The sequence below is a fragment of the Triticum aestivum genome, chromosome 3B (genome assembly GCF_018294505.1).
Source record: "Triticum aestivum cultivar Chinese Spring chromosome 3B, IWGSC CS RefSeq v2.1, whole genome shotgun sequence".
Lineage (NCBI taxonomy): Eukaryota > Viridiplantae > Streptophyta > Magnoliopsida > Poales > Poaceae > Triticum > Triticum aestivum.
In genome coordinates this window covers 365,421,671-365,440,939 of record NC_057801.1, presented here as the reverse complement: position 1 = coordinate 365,440,939, position 19,269 = coordinate 365,421,671, and the positions used below count along the sequence as shown (strand labels likewise).

Sequence of the window (19,269 nt, the reverse complement as noted above, 5' to 3'; positions counted from 1 at the left end):
AAGAAAAGTATATCCAGGATCTTCTTACTCGTGCGGCTCTTAGTGATGAGCGCACTGTTGAGACTCCTATGGAGCTCAATGTTCACCTTCGTGCTTCTGATGGTGAGCCCTTGTCTGATCTGACACATTATCGTCATCTTGTTGGGAGTCTTGTGTATCTTGCTGTCACTCGTCCGGATATCTCCTATCCCGTCCAATATTCCGAGTTAGTTTGTTTCTGCTCCCACTTCAGTTCACTATAGTCACCTTCTTCGTGTTCTACGATATCTTCGTGGCACGATCTCTCATCGTCTCTTCTTTCCCCGTTCTAGCTTGTTACAGCTCCAGGCCTATTCGAATGCTACGTGGGCTAGTGATCCTACGAATCGTCGTTCACTTTCTGCCTACTGTGTCTTCCTTGGTGGTTCCCTCATTTCCTGGAAGATGAAGAAACAGACTGCAGTTTCCCGTTCGAGTGTAGAGGCCGAGTTGCGAGCTATGGCTCTTCTGACGGCAGAGGTGACTTGGTTATGATGGTTACTGGAGGATTTTGGTGTTTCTGTTAACCTACCACCCTCCTGTCGGACAACACAGGTGCTATCAGTATTGCGCGGGACCTCGTGAAGCATGAGCTTACCAAACATATTGGTGTTGATGCTTCTTATGTGCGAGCTGCTGAGCAGGATCATGTTGTTGCTCTTCAGTATGTTGATGCAACATGGATTTCACCTCTCCAAACTCAGTGTTGTGGATCCACCATGAGTTTTTTTGGGGGGGGGGGGTGTTAGAGTTATATTAGTGATGTCTTTTGGCCTTTTGCATTCTAGTCTCTTGCCATCCTTTTGTAGTCTTTTGGCATCCTCATGTATGTGTATATATGCTGGCTTTGGCCTCCTAATCATATATGTTGCTATTCTCTAACACTTTTGTCCTCGACGGATCGGATGAGGTTGAAGTCGCCCCCAACCACCACCAGCAATTGGGCAGCCGAGACTTTCCTCTAAAGCTCGTCGAGGAAGGCCGCTGATCGACAATAGTTGGTGGGGCCGTAGACTATGACAATCTCCCATTTGAAGTTGAGAGCCTGCTCGAAAATCTCCATAAAGGACAGACCCAGTGCATAGAAGCTCCCACACAAGGTGGGGTCTGGGGAGGGATTATAGGAACCTAGTCTTACCCCTGCAAAGTGCAATGCAGAGAGGCTGGTTCGAACCCAGGACCTCTTGGCACAAGTGGGGAGGACTTCACCACTGCGCCAGGCCTGCCCTCTGCTCGAAAATCTCCATGCTAACAAAAAAAGTCCTTACCCATGCTACCCACCTCAAAGGTGGCATCCTTCACGCCTAAAAGGATGGCACCCGAATGGCTGGTGCTCCCACTAGAAGGGAACTAGTGCCAGGCAAACAGGTGGGAGCTTGGCCGTTCTAGTTCTGGAAGGGCAAAGTTTGTTCGCATAGTTCCTGAATGGCCACGATGTCGATCCTTTCGTCACGCATGTACTCGATGAGTTGGCGGCGGCGACCATCTTGGCCGAAGCCGCGAATGTTCTAGAAGAGGGCCCGCATCAAGGAGCCATTGGGGGGCTGCTTGACCCTAGAATGAGGGAGGCACTCTGTTCACATAAGGCTGCGGTGCGGGAGCGTGTGCGGCCGCGAACTTTCACCACCTCCGTCGAGGTAATTCCACCCACTGGGTTTGGGGAGGGGTGGATGTCTCGGAGGTAGAAGCATGGAGAAGGCGAGCGCGAGTCTCGGTCAGCCTCCCATCTAGGATCTCGCGAGCGCAAATCGCCTCAATCTGAACTAAGGAGCGACCTAATTCCCCCCTAAAGACGATTGCCGAGTCTGCCAGATGACCAAGTGGAGCGGATTCTAGAGTAGAGAATGAGCAACTGGACGAACTAGCAGGAATGTCTGTAGTACCCAACTTGAGGTTTCGAATCGCCGCTCGGATCTCTGCCCGCTCGGGGATGGACGGAGCCAGGCTGTCCATCGGTCTGGCCGGGTCAAGATGAGATCTACGAGTAGAGGCCGTTACCGGAGTCGGCACGGGCCTGGCCCTCCTGGAGTAGGCCGCGGTCCGCGGTGGGTGGGGTTGGGAGGCCATTGGAGTGGTCACCACTGAGGCCGCCGCCATAGATGTGGTTGTCGGGGTGCCCGGGGCCGCCGCGGTCAAAGCCTGGGCGACGCAAGGTGCAGGCCCCAACACCCTAGGGGGTGGAAGGCACAGAGTGCCCAGGAGAGGCGGTGTGCAGGAGGCGCAGCAGAGGGGAACCTGCCCGGGCTGCTCCGTGGTCGGATGCACAACGGGGGGAGGCGGCTCTTGCCCTAGCTGCTTCATGGGCGAAGGCACGGCCGGGGATGGCAGCGTTGCATTGAGCTCGGGGTGGGTGGCCGCCAGGTCAGGAGGAGGGCACCAAGGTGGGCCGGGTGACGGGGTCTTTAGTGGTGGTGGAGACGTTGATGGCGAGAGCGTCGGGAGGGGAGCGCAAGGAGGAGGCCGGAGTGACGAGCAGTCCGACACTGGATGTGCCACTCTCCTCTGTCGAGAGCAACGGGGAACCACCGCTGGCAGGGGAGAGCACTGGGTCCATCGGACCGGCGGATGGGACTGGAGACGGGTGGGTGGACTGGCAGCGCATCACGGGTCCGCCTAACCATCCTGCCACCGCGGCCCAAGGCCGGATCCGAAGGCTCGTGTGAGGGGGAGCAGCTGCGGTCTGAGGTCTCATTGTCGTCCAAGTCGGAGTGGTGCGAGTGGCAGTGGCGCTGACTGTGATAGTCATCATACCCTCCTGTGCCGCCCTCATAGTGGCCATCATCCAAGTAGCGAGGGCATCCCACATGGTTGGGCGGCTCGGGTGCGATCTTGTGGTCGTAGCCTAGGTTATTGAAGAAGACGCGAACGGTGGCCCGAAGCTTGGAGGAGTCCACCATTTTTGGTCGTTGAAGAAGAACGCGGCCTCCACCATTTTCCCCTCCATGCCATGTTTTAGAACCAGTTCAGCGTACTTTTCAAGTTTACACATTAAAGTGAACATTCATCTTCCGCATCACTTCAGTCGAGCAGCACCTTCTTTTTTGCGCGCACATCACCTCCATCATTGGTAAGGCGTTGTGTCTCTCTACTTTGCTGGCTATCTGGATTTGGAGAACTCACGTGGTGGAGTTGGGGAATAGCTCGGGCTTCCTGCAGAAGACAATGAGTCTAGTTTGGATTTTTTTTAGAAGAATGAATCTGGTTTGAATGCGACTAACCAGTACGTCCTCCAAGCGAAATCTATGGTGGGAACTTTCTCTCTATTCATCTTCTAATCAGATTTTGATATTTGTGCCATTGATTAGAGCACTCATTAAGAGCTTTCTATGGGCGAAGAGTCAACAATGCAATGGCATTTTCCAAGTCCATTATCTGGTTTTTAACTATTCAACTTCCTTTTTTTTTGCAGAACTTCCTTCCGTTCTTTGTGAAAATACTATTCACGAATCGGAGTCCTCTTATTCCTGAATCGGAATCATCGAATTCACGAACCAGTCACCCGATTCATGAACTAGAGCTGTATACCCCCCACCGAACTCGATTCTTAGGCACTACCGAATCGCGAATCCCGAACCCGAATCATGAATGGAGCGAACCCCGAATCCGCTAACTATGGGTTGTCATATAAGGTAGCAGGGGACGTGTCACTCGACCTTTCGTTTGCCGCTGCACCAAACCTTCTTCGTGCTCCGTCTTTAACAGGCGCCTCCTTTATGCTTTGTTCGTTTCCTCTTTGTCCAGACTCCTCGGGCTCTCTTTGATGGCCAGTGGGAATGGAAGGGGCCCCTTTCTTGGTCCCTTGGCTGGTGGGGAGCCACGTTCGTGTTCTTTGGCGATCAAAGTGAAGTGGTGGCGTCCCTTCGGCAGCTTTGTTCGATTGTCGCCTTCAGCCGCTAGGTGGGCTAGGCTGGTGAACTGGATTCCTAGATCCGACATGTGAGTTTCTTTGGCTCCTTTGTTTTGGTTGGCTCTTCTCGAAGGCCGCACGAAGGTTTTTGATTAGCAGCCAAGCCTAAACATTACAGCCGTGGCCCCAACTCCCGGGGCGTTGTCCTCCCCACCGGTGGTCGCTCTGCCCAAGTGCGGTCTTGGGATCGAGGAACCACCAAGGGAGCAAGAATCCCTTGGAGCTCTGGTGAAAGCAACATCCTTTTTGAACGAGGGTGCTTACTTAGAGATCTCCTTGCCTGACGCCTTAGCAGGGGCCAAGCCTGGGGTTCTCGAGGGGTTTTGACTAACGGATGTTGGAGTATCTTGCGATGGACAAGGATCAAGGGATGCGGTGAGGTGTGGTGGCCTCGGCACTAGCGGTGTGTGAGACCGGTGGTCCACGACGCCATGTGTCTTCTCTCCAAAGCGGGAGAGGCCCAACTTTGCCCTCTTCTCAGAGTTGGATTGTCGCTTCCTGTGGCGGGGTTTCCGTGCTGTGTGTTTGTGTGGATGGCTTCTAGGCTGGGGTTTGTTTGGTGGTGTCTGTTGTTGTGTCTGTCTAGCAGCCGCTGTCGTAGTCTTTTCTTGAGTGCTTGTTTGTTTTGGCCTAGTCTTGGGCTTGTATGGTTGTAAATCTTTCTTCTACCAATGGATAGAAACACAAGCTTTGCCTTTTCTGAAAAAAAAAATGTGCATCAGCATCCCACTTCCCAGCATTGGGACGTTGTGTTCTTACTGCTTATCCCAATAATAGTTTGGAGCCACGGTGAAATATGAGATGAAATATCACAACTGATGGGATTTTACTTGCTTTATTCATCAACAATATTTATGTATATTTCTTACATGTGTAATTACATTGCAGAACAACCATATGATAGTATTCCAAACTTCACTGCTGCTGATGCCCGAAGGCTGACTGGTATTGGAAGAAATGAATTTATTGATACTATGAACAAATGCAGATCAAAGGTAGTACTGCACTATTGTCAATGTTCTCATTACTTTATTTTCATGGTATCAATTGCCCTTTCAATCTTGTGAAACATACATAGGGTTTAAGGGGCTTTGGCTGAATGGATTGTGATCCAACACTTGAAATTCATCTATAAGTTTCGTTTCCATGAAATTGGCGTTAGTTGCTAAATTCTGTTTTCCATTTCCAATTCTGCACTCCAAACTAACCATAAGAACACCATAGCATTACTATGAAATCAAATGGTTCCTTTCCATAGAAGTCTAAGCTCTGGGTTCACACCCATCGCCGTTGGTTGCATGAACTACCATGAGGAATAGGCTTGAGGGTGTGTACTGCTAGGTTTGGTCCTCGGTTGTTTCCTTTCCCTTAAGATGAAAAGCCTGTCGTGACTGGACTCTTGTAAATTTGTTTTGCTTTTCTCCATATGATATGAACTAGCCATGGACAGGGGTGCGTGGAAGCAACTATCCATCTGCCAGAACCATGAGTTGTTTGCGAGATCTTATGGGTTTCAGTTCTAGCCTACCCCAACTTGTTTGGGACTAAAGGCTTTGTTGTTGTTTCTTTGTATGATAGGATGTGCTCTTGCAAGTTCTCGGTAATATGATCTAATTTCCTCTGTGTTTCCAGTCCTCTGTTTGCACATGCATTTATATCTGAGCCCTATTGCTTTTAGTATCGGCCTAAATAGTTGATTATGTGGGATTTTGATTTATCCATTAGAAAGATCAATAACATGCGATTTAAAGTCTTGGAAAAATAAATGAAATACTAGCTTTTCTCATGCAAGAATAAATTCAATTAGCCATCAATCGGGTGAACCCTAGGGCATGCATGGTGCAAGGTACTTATGCGCGAGTGTTTAAAGGGAGAGTATCTAGCCACATCATCAAGCACTTACGTAAATTTTATCTACTCCAATGCAAGCCCCCTACCATTGGCAAGCCTCGGGCACTTAAGGCAAAAGCGGATTAAAAAGGGCAGCCCGGTGCATGTAGCTCCTGCTTGCGCAGGGTCCGGGGAAGGGTCCGACCACTTTGGGTCTATTGTACGCAGCCTTTCCCTACATTTCTGTAAGAGGCTGTTTCCAGGACTTGAATCCATGACCTCATGGTCACAAGGCAGCAGCTTTACCACTGTGCCAAGGCTCCCCTTCCCAAAAGCTGATTTATATATGAATTTTGTGCTAATTAAATACCTAAGCACCTGTGTCTATCAAGCGCTCATGCTTCAAAATAAGCACGAATGCCATCCCACATGACAAAAATCGGCTTAGTTTGCTAAGCACCTCTCTAAGCACTTGCAAATTGTACATGCTCTTACTATGATAACTACAATTTGGTGTCATCAAGAAGACCAGAACATAAATGATTAATTAATGCAAGCCCCTACCTGCTGGTGCTTTGTGACGCCCCCGATTCAATCGTACACTAATCATACACGCAAACGTGTACGATCAAGATCAGGGACTCACGGGAAGATATCACAACACAACTCTAAAAATAAAATAAGTCATACAAGCATCATAATACAAGCCAGGGGCCTCGAGGGCTCGAATACAAGTGCTCGATCATAGACGAGTCAGCGGAAGCAACAATATCTAAGTACAGACATAAGTTAAACAAGTTGCCATAAGATGGCTAGCACAAACTGGGATACAGATCGAAAGAGGCGCAGGCCTCCTGCCTGGGATCCTCCTAACTACTCCTGGTCGTCGTCAGTGGCCTGCACGTAGTAGTAGGCACCTCCAGTGTAGTAGGAGTCGTCGTCGACGGTGGCGTCTGGCTCCTGGGCTCCAGCATCTGGTTGCGACAACCAGGAAGAAAAGAAAGGGGGGAAAAGGGGGGAGAAAAGCAACGGTGAGTACTCATCCAAAGTACTCGCAAGCAAGGATCTACACTACATATGCATGGGTATATGTGTAAAGAGGCAATATCGGTGGACTGGACTGCAGAATGCCAGAATAAGAGGGGGATAGCTAGTTCTATCGAAGACTATGCTTCTGGCAGCCTCCATCTTGCAGCATGTAGAAGAGAGTAGATTGAAGTCCTCCAAGTAGCATCGCATAGCATAATCCTACCCGGCAATCCTCCCCTCGTCGCCCTGTGGGAAAGCGATCACCGGGATGTCTCTGGAACTTGTCTGGGTGTGTTTTATTAAGTATCTAGTTCTAGTTGTCATAGGGTCAAGGTACAACTCCGGGTCGTCCTTTTACCGAGGGACACGGCTATTCGAATAGATAAACTTCCCTGCAGGGGTGCACCACATTACCCAACACGCTCGATCCCATTTGGCCGGACACACTTTCCTGGGTCATTTGCCCGGCCTCGGAAGATCAACACGTCGCAGCCCCACCTAGGCACAACAGAGAGGTCAGCACGCCGGTCTAAATCCTATGCGCGCAGGGGTCTGGGCCCATCGGCCATTGCACACCTGCACGTTGCGTGGGCGGCCGGAAGCAGACCTAGCCCCCTTAATACAAGAGCAGGCTTACGGTCCAATCCGGCGCGCGCCGCTCAGTCGCCGACGTCACGAAGGCTTCGGCTGATACCACGACGTCGAGTGCCCATATCTTCCCGCGTAGTTGGTTAGTGCGTATAGGCCAGTGGCCAGACTCAGATCAAATACCAAGATCTCATTAAGCGTGTTATTTTGAAGTAACCGCGGACGCCGACCAGGGCCAGGCCCACCTCTCGCCTAGGTGGTCTCAACCTGCCCTGTCGCTCCGCCATAAAGTAACAATTGGGGGCCGTCAGGAACCCAGGCCCACCTCTACCGGGATGGAGCCACCTGTCCTTCCAGCCCCCACATCGGAATCACTTGCGGGTACTCAACGAGCTGACCCGACTTTAGTCGCCAACTGTATAGTATATGTATGTATAGTATATACCCGTGACCACCTCCCGAGTGATCACGGCCCGATAGTATGCATGGCAGACTGACAAGAATGTAGGGCCACTAATGGTAAACTAGCATCCTATACTAAGCATTTAGGATTGCAGGTAAGGTATCAACGGATGTAGCAACAATGACGGGCTATGCAACAGAATAGGATTAATCGAAACAGTAACATGCTACACTACTCTAATGCAAGCAGTACAGAGAAGAATAGGCGATATCTGGTGATCAAGGGGGGGGGGGCTTGCCTGGTTGCTCTGGCAAGAAGGATGAGTCGTCAATACCGTAGTCGAACTGGGGGTCGCCGGCAGTCTCGGGGTCTACCGGAAAGAAGTAACGGATGGGAACACAATAAATAACAGAGCAATCAAAGCATCACAAAGCATAACATGTCAATACGCGGTGCTAGGTGTGCCCTAACGCAGTGCGAGGTGATACCGGCGAAGGGGGAAAACATCCGGGAAAGTATTCCCGGTGTTTCGCGTTTTCGGACAAATGAACCGGAGGAGGAAAGTTGCGTGTTTGCTATGCTGGGGATGTGTGGCGGATGAACGGGCTGCGTATCCGGATTCGTCTCGTCGTTATGAGCAACTTCCATGTACAAAGTATCTTCATCCGAGTTACGGATTATTTTGTATTAATTTTTAAGTTTTAAATCATTTTCTAAATTATTATTACTAAATTAATTCGGGATTAGCATTACTGCATCAGCATGATGTCAGCATGACATCAGCAGTCAACAGAGGTGTTGACTGGTCAAACTGACGTGAGGGTCCCGCATGTCATAGTCTCATAGTAATTAAACAGGGCTAATTAGCTTTAACTAAATGATTAGGTTAATCTAATCCGAATTAATTAAATTAATTAATCCTTTAATTAATTAATTTAATTTAATCCTTTAATTAATTAATTTAATTAACATTTTAATTATTATTTTATTTTATTTATTTATTTATTTCCTTTTTTTAAAACGTTTTAGGGGACGGCCCCACTTGTCATTGGGCCAATGGGGGTTTACGGGCGCCGGGTGCAGAGGGCAAACGGGCGCGGGCGACGCTTTCGGGCGCGACCCAATCGGGCGCATGCCCAGGGGCGCCGTGGCGAGGCCGAGCGGTCACCGGAGGGGGACGCCGGCGGGAGAGCAGCAGGGCGGCGCCGGAGTGGGGCCGCGCGGACGGGCGAGCCGTCAGGCGAGGCCGAGGGACAAGGGGGAGTGGCCGTGGGTTCACGGAAGGGGGAGCAGCGGGGGAGGCCGGTGGCCACGGCGAACTAGGCAGGGCGCGGGGGGCCTCCGAGCGGCGCAGTGGGGCGAGGCCACCGTGGCGACGGGGCGCGCGCAGCCCGACTGGTGCCAGGCGCCGGCTGGGGCGGAGGAGGGCGCCGGCCAGGGCAAGGGTCAGAGGCGGAGCGGGATGGCGGACGGGCGCGGGCACGCACTGGGCGCAGGCGGCAAGCGTGGCAAGGAACGGGGCGGCGCGGGCGTGGCCGTGGCCGCGCAGGCGCCGGTGAAGGCAGAGACAGGGGAGGGGGAGGCCTGGGGCCTCACCGTGATTCGTAGGGACGGGGGCAGCGGGGGTCGGGGTGGTCGACGGGGACGACGGCGGAGAGGAAGTAGGCCGGTGGGGAGGAGGAGGCAAGCCGACGGGGAGGTCCGGCGAGGTCGTCCTCCAGAGGGTGGTGATGCGGCGTCGACGAGGTGGCGCCGGGGACGGTGAGCGGCGGCGGTGTTGGTGGAGAGCCGACGAAGGTGCGACGATGGCCGCTGGGGAGGGGGACGACGCGGGCGTCGCGACAGTGGGGGAGTCCGGCGACGAGGTAGGGGCGCTGGCGATGCGGGGCGATGGGCTCGGGGCAGTTGCCCAATCCAGATGGGGACGAGAAGGGGATCGGGGAGAAGTGGGGGGGATAGTGGGCGCTAGGGTTCGGGACAAGGGATAAGTGAGTGAGGGGGGCGGCCTGGGCCGGTTTGGGCCGGCCGTCCAGCTGGGCCAGTGGGCCAAGGCCCTTTGGGAACCGGGGGGATTTTCTTTTCTTTTGTTTTCTTTTTACTCTTTATTTATTTTTCTTTTCTGTTTTATTTCTAGTTTCTCTTTCATTTAGTTTTTATCTAATATTAAAATGATCCCTAATTTAGTAATACATTAAAACCCACTGCAACAAAAGGTCTTACCCCAAAACAATTTAGTTTAGTATTTTGTTTAATTATAAAAGCATTTAAATATTGGTTTTTTTGCTACTGTTTTATTCACCTAAGGGCATTTAAACATTTTATAAAAATGTGGTTTCTCCACCATAATTACCTATGCATTAGTTGGATCACTCCGAACATTTTAGTTTTCATTTTTGAAAACTTTTATTGTTTGCTTGATTTTGAATTTGAATTCGAACCGGTTTCGAACTAACGCGGGTTTATCAACAGTAACCGAGGTGACGTGGCATCATTAGCAGGGAATTACTGAAGTCTCATTATCCGGGCGTCACATGCTTAGATGAAATTCGTGTTAATCAAATACATAAGCATTTCTTAAGTGTTGGTGCCTCAAAAAATAAGCAACAATGTGCGTACTTGCAATTTGTGCCTCTGTTCAGGTGAGTAATCATGTAACAGGGTTAAGTGGATTGGCACATCATGCCTATGTTACAGTGTACCATGGATGGGCTCTATACCCTTTCTTCATATTCCCTCCGTTCCATAATGTAGTGCATATAGATTTTTTGAAAAGTCAAACCTCATAGACTTTGACCAAGTTTGTGGAGTAAAACATTTTCATCTAGAATGCCAAACATATATCATTAGATTCGTTATAAGATGTAGTTTCAAAGTTTATATATTTGGTATTGTAGATATAAATAGTTTCTCTATAAACTTGGTCAGAGTTTGACTTTTCAAAAAATCTTTGCGCACTATATTATGGAAGGGGGGAGTATAACATACACACGCTTGTGTGTATTCTAGTAAAAAAATAAGCAACAATGCTGTCCACATGGCAAAACAAATCAGCTTAATTGGTTAAGCACCTCCCTGAGCGCTTGCAAACTGTATATGCTCTTATTACAATAACTAGTAATTAACTATAACTACTCGGTGTTATCTAGATGACCAGAACATAAATAATAACTTAAGCCTAAGATCGTAAATGAACTCTTGCATAGATATAAAAATTAGTCAACTCTTTTTTTGTGAGAAATCTAAGTCAATCTGAGCTGTATAATGTTCTAGACCACACTGTGCATTACTATCAGGCTGGGTTTTTTTTCTCTTATAAATCATGTTAGTTTAGTTCATGATAAGTCTCGGAAATCAGGTTAACTTTGTTCTTAGTATACCTAGAGAGGTTTATCATGTTGGTAAACTATCTTGCAGCAAGATCGATCATCCTAGTAAATGATGGGTTTCCCTCTGTTTAATTCTTCAGAAACTAATGTGGAAGCTGAACAAATCAATCGCAAAAGATTTACTGCCTACACAGCCTGTTGACTTCCCAATCGAGCCTTGGTGGGGAGTTTGTCTGGTTAACTTTACATTGGAAGAGTTCAAGGTCAGGTTCCCTCTTTCTCAGTATGGAAGATGAGCTTCTTGTTTGGTCTATATGAAGCTATCATTTCTTTGTGAAGTCTTATGTAGAACTGATAAGAATTAATGTTTATTAATCTACTGTAGAAACTTTCAGAAGAAGAAACAGCAACCATAGACAAAATCTGCAAAGAGGAAGCCAATTCATATGTTCTTTTTGATATGAAGATTATAGATGACCTCTATAAAAGAGGGTTAGTGTACTTTGATGTGCCTGTTTACACTGATGACCGCTTCAAAGGTATATAGAGTTCATGGAATATTTTTTGAGGATAAGACACCCATGTAATGCTTAGGTTAAAATTGTCTAGTGCTTTGTTTAGTTTGTTCATATTAAAATTACTCTAATTGATTGGCGTTGTTGCTCATGCTGTCTTGTATCTAAATCCCGCATTCATGTTTTCTCTTTGTTTCGTGGGCATGTAATATCTTGTCTCGTGACTGCCAATAAATGATTTGGATAACCTTTTCCCTTTTTGATCAAGTTATGACGTAAATGATTTGTCCTAAAATTTCTTATCTTTGGTAGAAACCAAACATATAGGTTGTATAAACATGCGAGTGAATAGTTTTTTTGCTTTGACAGGTTCAGCATTTAATACATCGGTCGTACTTTTAGAAAAGTACTGAAAAATGTTAGAGTTATATATATTTAGCCGTGTACCCGTTGTATTTTCTCCGTTCTATAAGGGGTTTTCTGCATAATATATTTTCTCCGCTCGGTTCATCAGCCACGCCTTCCAAGAGGGGAGGCTCCTGGCCACCCTGTCGACGAGGGGTAGCAGCTGCGCGGCAGTAGGTCGTCGGATGGTGAGGGGGATGCCCAGGTAGGTGAGGGGGAACTCGACGATCGGGCAACCCAGGAGCTGGACGGCGGGAGCAGCCTCGTCGGCCTCACAGCGAATGAGTGTGGCAGCACTCTTGGCGTAGTTAACATGCAGTCCAGAGGCCCGGCCGAACAGGTGCAGGATGGCCTTGACCGCTTCCATGTCGTCGGAGTGGGGATGGCAGAACAGGGTGACGTCGTCCGCATACAGCGAGATTGGCGGGACGGATCTTGTGGGATGCAGTCTGCGCAAGACTCCCATGTCCGCAGCACGCTTGAAGAGGCGCCCAAGAATGTCCACGGCGAGGACGAACAGCTGAGGTGAGACGGGGTCGCCCTGGCGCAGGCCCTGGCGATGCCAAATTGGGGGGCCAGGGTTCCCGTTGAGCAGCACCTTTGTGCTAGCAGAAGACAGTAAGATCGCGAGCCATTCCAAGAATCTGTCCCCGAAGCCGTACTGTCGCAGCACCTCGAAGAGAAATGGCCATGAAAGCGAGTCGAAGGCGCGAGCAAGGTCAAGCTTGAGGAGGATGCGCGGCGCCCCGAGCTGGTGCAGCAGGCGTGCGGACTGCCGAACAAGGACAAAATTGTCGTGCAAGCTGCGGCCGGAGATGAAGGCGTTCTGGTTGTTGTTGACGAGCGAGTCAAGCTTTGGCGTGAGGCGAAGCGACAACACCTTGGCGAAGATCTTGGCCACCACGTGAATGAGGCTGATCGGCCTGTAGTCGTGCAGTCCGCGCGCATCGGCGTGCTTTGGCAGCAGCTATAGGAGTGCCTCGTTGAGACGGGAGAATCCGCGGCCGCGCATGTCATAGAGCTGCTGAAAGACGGCGGCGAAGTCGTCCTTGACGATGGGCCAGCAGGCGCGGAGAAACTCAGCGGTGAATCCGTCCGGCCCCGGGGCTTTCCGCGCCGGCAGCCGCTTGACGGCATTCTAGATTTCGTCGTCGGTGAAGGGCGCATCGAGCTCGAGCAGGTCGTCAGCGGGCTCGATGAGTTGCGCGAGGTTTAGCGTGCACTCGCGATGCGTAGCGGTGCCCAGGAGCTCGTCGAAGTGCGCGAAAGTGGCCGCAGCCATGTCGTCGTGGCCGGTGAGGACCTGTCCGTCCACAGCCAGGCTGTGGATCCTGTTCTTCTGGCGACGGTAAGAGCACTGGCGGTGGAAAAAGGAAGTATTTGCATCCCCGTCCTGGAGGGAGGCAATACGCGCTCGCTGACGTGCCATGGTACGCTCGAGCGATGCCAGGCCCATGTAGGAGGTTTTGATTTGGCGACGAAGCCAATCCTCATGCGCGGAGAGAGGCCGGCTCTCCTGCGCGGCGTCGAAGCGGAGCAGCAGCTCGCGGGAGAGGGCCATCTTGTGGCGCACGTTGCCAACAGTGCGAGCGCTCCAGCCGGTCAGCTTACGTGCCGTGGCTTGCAGGCGAAGCATGAGTCTCTCGAATGGGTCAGCGGAGCCGACGGAGTGCCAAGCCGCTGCAACTACCTCCTGGAATCCTGGCAACCGAGCCCAATAGTCCTCGAAGTGGAAGCGGCGACGATCGGGCGGGATTGGGGAGCAGTCCAAGAGGAGGGGGCTGTGGTCCGACACGACAGAGGCAAGGCATCGGAGGTGGCAATCGCTGTGCCGCTCCTCCCAGTCCACCGTGCACAATACTCTATCCAGGTGCACCAGCGTTGGGGGTGACCGCTCGCTGGATCAAGTGTATCGGCGGCCACTGAGATACACCTCCTTGAGCGCCATGTCGTTGAGGAAACGCCGAAACCGCCCCATCATGCGCCTGTCTACGTTCCCATTGTTCTTGTCCTCGTCCCGGTAAATGAGGTTGAAGTCACCACAGAGCATCCATGGGCCCGGACACGCAATGTGCAGGTCGCGAAGCTCCTGGAGGAAGGCAATCTTGTCGGCGTCCGATTGGGGTCCATAAACAACCGTGATCCACCATGGCGTGTGCTGGCTCGAGGGGGTGGCCACCTTGGCGGACAGCGTGTTGGCGGTGAGCTCAGGGTTGGTGATTGTCACCTCCCTGCTTTTCCAAGCCAGCAGAATGCCCCCGCAGGTTCCGATCGCCGGCAGATACACGAACTCGTCAAAATCAGAGCCGAGCGCCTCAAGGACAACCGACGAGCAAATCAAAGCCATTTTCGTTTCTTGAAGACAGGCAATGGTGGCGCCACTAGACATGATCAACGAGCGGATAGTGGTGCGCCGAGCGCGTGTATTAAGGCCACGCACGTTCCAAATCGCAACCTTGAGGTCGTGATCCATGAGCACGAGCCCCAAGTCAAACCACCCAAACATAGGAGTAGGGTTTCATGCCTCCATGGCGGCCTGAACCTGACAATTCCCCGCGTGTGAACTGTTGGATTTGCCCTCTGTGCGTTGTCGATAACCCTAGCCGAACTGCAAAGGGATCGTCGTACTCCGACACCCGCCATCATGTCAGCTTTCCCCTCGAATGTCCAGTCTTTCGAGTGGGAACCAAGGAAGCTGAGCCAAGAAGTGAGAGGAAGTGATCGAAGAATGCCTCTGCCATGGTCGCATGGCCCGAGACCCCTTGCCATGGATCACATTCTTTTGCTTTCTACTCCCTCCATCCATATATATAGGGCCTAATGTGTTTTTCGAGATTGCATTTGAGTATTGATAAGATTAATAGTATATGAGTTGTATAATGTGAAAATTATATCATTAGAAGCTCCTTTCACGTACGAATTTGACGGTATGCTTTGTGTAACTTGCAGGTCATATATTATTGCTCTAACATGTGGTCAAAGTTAGTCTTGAAAAACGCATTAGGCCCTATATAGATGGATAGAGGGAGTATGCGAAATTGCATGCCAGGATGGCGAACAAAGCTATCTTAAAAACAAGATCTCGGCTTTCCAATCTATGTGTAGCTCACCATGTTAGTATTGTTAGAAAAGACAACATATAAAACTAGTCATTCTTATGGATATGAAACCAAAGAGCATTGTTTGAAAAGAAATGCCATTTAATGTAATTGTGTCAATTTAATGCTGCTGATCATCATATCAAAATCTCTTAGTCATTTTCTTACTTCGTAATAAGAATTGGTAAATTGGCCGTGTAATGTTGTTCCTTTGATTGAAGTAATAAGCACGCGTTGCGATTTGTGCTAAGAAAACATGTATTCAGGTTACTATATTGTTTCTTTTTGTTCAGTTTCTAGGCTTGAAGGCTTTGTTTCTAACAAGGATCAATCCTATGAAGACCCAATCGAAGAGTAAGTGCTAGCAATCCTTCTGTGTGATGATGACCTTCATTTCTTATTCAAATATATATTTCACTTGCATTGTTGTATTGTGATAAAATCCATTACCTGATTTTCTTGATTGCAGGCTACTTTATGCTGTATTTGTTGTGTCAAGTGCTAATGCTACTGTTGCTGAATTGGCTGCAACTTTACAAGCTGACCTTTATCAGCTGCAGGCAGCGGCATCATTTGCTTGCCGACTGGGCTGGGCTGTAAAACTTGTGGATGGTGACTCTGTATTTAAAGACGAAGTTGAACCTCCATCTCTCAGTAACATTCTTAGTGATGATGATGAAGGTTCAAATGCAAGTATCAACTCAGAAAAGTCCAATCAACAGTTGCTTAGCATCGATACTAATGGACCCAGGAGAATATCTGGGACAGCTCATGTAGGTTTTGTTGTTGATGCCAATGTTACTTCATACTTGATGATGGGTTCATTGTCCCCAGGTTAGATACTATCTTTATTTGTAATGCAGAACCTGTGAGATTTGGAGCTGAAATCTCTTGAACACCAATTCTTGGGACACCTTCCTGTTTCATGTTTAAGATTTTACTTCTGTATATTTATATAATATATAGAAATATAGTGATCCCTTCTTCTCCTGTACATCGCTGATCTACATGACGTCTGTAGTACTTATTAATAGTTTAATACCTAGTGCATTGCCTAAATAAGCACACTACTAAGCACCTTAATTGACCTACTGCAGGTCTAAAATCTCATGCTGTCACGCTGTATGAAGCTGGAAAATTAGGTGATTCTTGCATTGCGGAACTATGCAGTGATCTGGCTAGTTTAGAAGGAAAGAAATTTGAGGGTGTGCTAGAGGAGTTTGCTAATCATGCATTCAGTCTGCGGTGGTCCCTCGAGTGTTTAAAGTCCGGTGGAGTTTCTACCGATGATAGTACTGATAAAGATGGTGAAACAAAGACTCCAACAAATTTATTGCATGAAAATGTTACAGCCCATCTGGCCAATGCAAACATGGAGGACAGAGATGAGGATGGCCTTGGTGAAGTGCCCCAGGATAACTGCTCTACTGATGTTTTAGATAATAAAGATGCGAATATATCATCAGTGTCAATGGGTTTACCAGAACGTGGGGAAAACATGGTTAGAATTGAGGCTCAGAATGACTCAACTGGCACCAATGCGTTGATGATAAAAAGGAAGTACACTGTTGATGTCCTCCGATGTGAGAGCCTTGCTTCACTTGCTCCAGCAACACTAGAACGGCTATTTCTCCGTGACTATGACATTATTGTGTCAATGGTACCTCTTCCTTCTTCATCAGTTCTTCCTGGTCCTTCAGGCACGATTCATTTTGGTCCACCCTCTTATTGTGCGATGACACCTTGGATGAAGCTAGTATTGTATACTGCAGGCCATTCTGGACCACTATCTGCTGTTTTCTTGAAAGGACAACGCTTCAGATTGCTTCCTGAACCATTAGCTGGTTGTGAAAAAGCATTGATATGGTCTTGGGATGGCTCTATGGTTGGTGGACTAGGAGGGAAGTTTGAAGGGAATTTGGTCAAGGGCAATCTACTCTTACATTGCTTGAACTCGATGTTGAAGCAATCTGCTGTGTTAGTGCAACCGCTTAGAATAGATGATCTTAACGCATCAGGAAACCTTGTCACAGCGGATATCCCTTTACCCCTGAAGAATGATGATCATTCAATTGCATCTGTGGTAGCTCAAGCGAATTTGCCAAAGGAACAGGTCTTTAATTTGACCTCAGTACTGAAAGACCTATCCAGTAAATTCCAGTTGACCACGCTTGGCTACCTTCGTCTATTAAGACTTAACAATCTTGTTGAATCAGATAAGTTTCACCCAGAAAATGCAAGTTACCAGTGGGTGCCCTTGAGTTTGGAGTTTGGAATTCCCTTGTTCAATCCAAACTTATGTGAGAAGATTTGTGAAAGGGTGGTTGCGTCTCGTATACTTCAGAAAGATGATCTCACTGAACATTATGATGTGATGCAAAATGTAAGGAGGCGTCTCAGAGAACTTTGTAGTGAATATCAAGCAACTGGACCAGTAGCTAAGTTATATAACAAGAGGGGAAGCTCGAGGGATCTACCTCGCACTTTAATCAATAGTATTAGTAGCAGATGGGATCCAACAAATGATCCTTCAGCACCAACCAACACAAGAACCCCAAGTGAACACGAGAGGCTAAAACTTGCTGTCCGACAGAGATGCGGCACAGAAGTTGTGGGCTTTGATGGGAGGACTGTCAGGTACTCCCTCTGTTCACAAATACTATAAGAGTTCTAACTTTTTTGTGAATTGGATGTATACAGACACGTTTTAGTGTGTTTGTTCGCTCATTGTCCGTATGTAGTCCATATTGAAATATCCAAATCATCTTATATTTGTGAATGGGGGAAGTATTTGTGAATTTATGGTTTCATGTCATATGTTTCATATTCTTCTCATGTTTATTTATTTGTGACTAATGTTGTGAACCTCAAAAGGTCATATTCACTCTCTCCGGAGCAGGACGAGGTTACCACCAAACACATCTCTGACGAACAGTCATCCACCCATGAAGGAAAGCCAGATCAAGAAGATGCACACAGCAAGGATGTAACCTTGCCAGGACTAAACCTTATCTTTGACGGAGTTGAATTACACCCCTTCGATATTGGTGCTTGTCTTCAAGCACGCCAACCTCTCTGGTTGATAGCTGAGGCATCAACAGTTTCATCAACCCTCATATGATGCGTCCATGTGGTCATCTCGCTTTTGCTCCAATATCTCCGTCTATGCTGGTAAATCAGAACTGAAACTGTTGCAACTAATGCTTCTCGAAAGGCTTATTTCATTAATCTTGAGACTCGAGGACTCTTGAGGGAATATTTTGTTGTACAAAGGGTTCGGTGCCGTTTGATGTGCCATGTGAGCATGTGGTGAACTGCTGTATTTCACATGAATGACCAGACCAGACATTGCTCGGAGATTGCATTTGTCGAGTCCTTCCGTTTGCATAATTTGTAAGTAGACGTTTTCAAGAGAGTGGCATTTTGGCACATGGGAGCGCGTGCTCCTGGTTTTTAAAATGTGTTTTAAACATATTTTGAAATGTCAAAAAATTCCAAACAAAACTTGGCGCGTACATCTTGATACTGAACATGCTCACAAAGCCGTTTCGCGGAAAACCGACAACTTATGTGTTGCGTGTGAAGAAGACAAAATCCGTGTGAAAAAGACAAAATCCGGTGTTAAAAAATATTTTCGCAAGACATCCTTTTGTCTTTTTTGCACAAGCCACAAAAAGTGCCGGTTTTCTCTGAAACTTGACATGCACACATATAATATCGAGATGTATGCGTCAAATTTTTATTTGAAATGTTTTCACACATTAAAATATATTTTTCGCGTGCAGGAGCGCGCTCCTTGGAGCACCAACGGATTTCCGACGTTTTCAAGCCTTTTGCTCTTTTTTTGTGCTAGTATTGGGAATTTTCCTCCCAAAGACCAAGGGGGGTTGGGTATTTGTGACGATTAAGAATACTTCCTTTCTTGGTAAGTGGTTATTTAAGCTGCTGATGAAATATGGTGGATGACAAACCTTCCTAATGAGAAAATATGTTGGCTCAAAGGCAGTGTTTCAAGTATATTGGAAGCATGAGGACTCGTACTTTTGGGTTGGTGTATTGGCGGGCTGGTCTAATGGCTACGAAGAAATATTTCTTTCTCTATGGATCATTCTTTATTAAAAAGATGGCTCTGAAATTAGATTTTGGTAGG

At 48.3% G+C, this 19,269-nt stretch overlaps 1 protein-coding gene across 8 annotated transcripts in view; it reads left to right on the top strand.

Moving 5' to 3' along the window:
* LOC123069919 (protein FAM91A1) overlaps window positions 1-18,483 on the top strand; it is a 42,513-nt gene extending 24,030 nt beyond the window's left edge. For 6 of the 8 annotated variants that reach the window (XM_044492900.1, XM_044492894.1, XM_044492895.1 and 3 more), the window contains 7 exons: window positions 4,814-4,920; window positions 11,242-11,364; window positions 11,487-11,640; window positions 15,413-15,473; window positions 15,589-15,953; window positions 16,217-17,756; window positions 17,994-18,483. In XM_044492900.1, coding sequence (XP_044348835.1) covers window positions 4,814-4,920; window positions 11,242-11,364; window positions 11,487-11,640; window positions 15,413-15,473; window positions 15,589-15,953; window positions 16,217-17,756; window positions 17,994-18,240 — 2,597 coding nt within the window. In that variant the 3' untranslated portion in view covers window positions 18,241-18,483. Of the gene's footprint in view, window positions 1-4,813; window positions 4,921-10,244; window positions 10,415-11,241; window positions 11,365-11,486; window positions 11,641-15,412; window positions 15,474-15,588; window positions 15,954-16,216; window positions 17,757-17,993 lie in introns of those variants that run through there. The other 2 variants (XM_044492901.1, XM_044492902.1) reach the window with 2 other exon arrangements.
* Window positions 18,484-19,269: the final 786 nt, after the last annotated feature.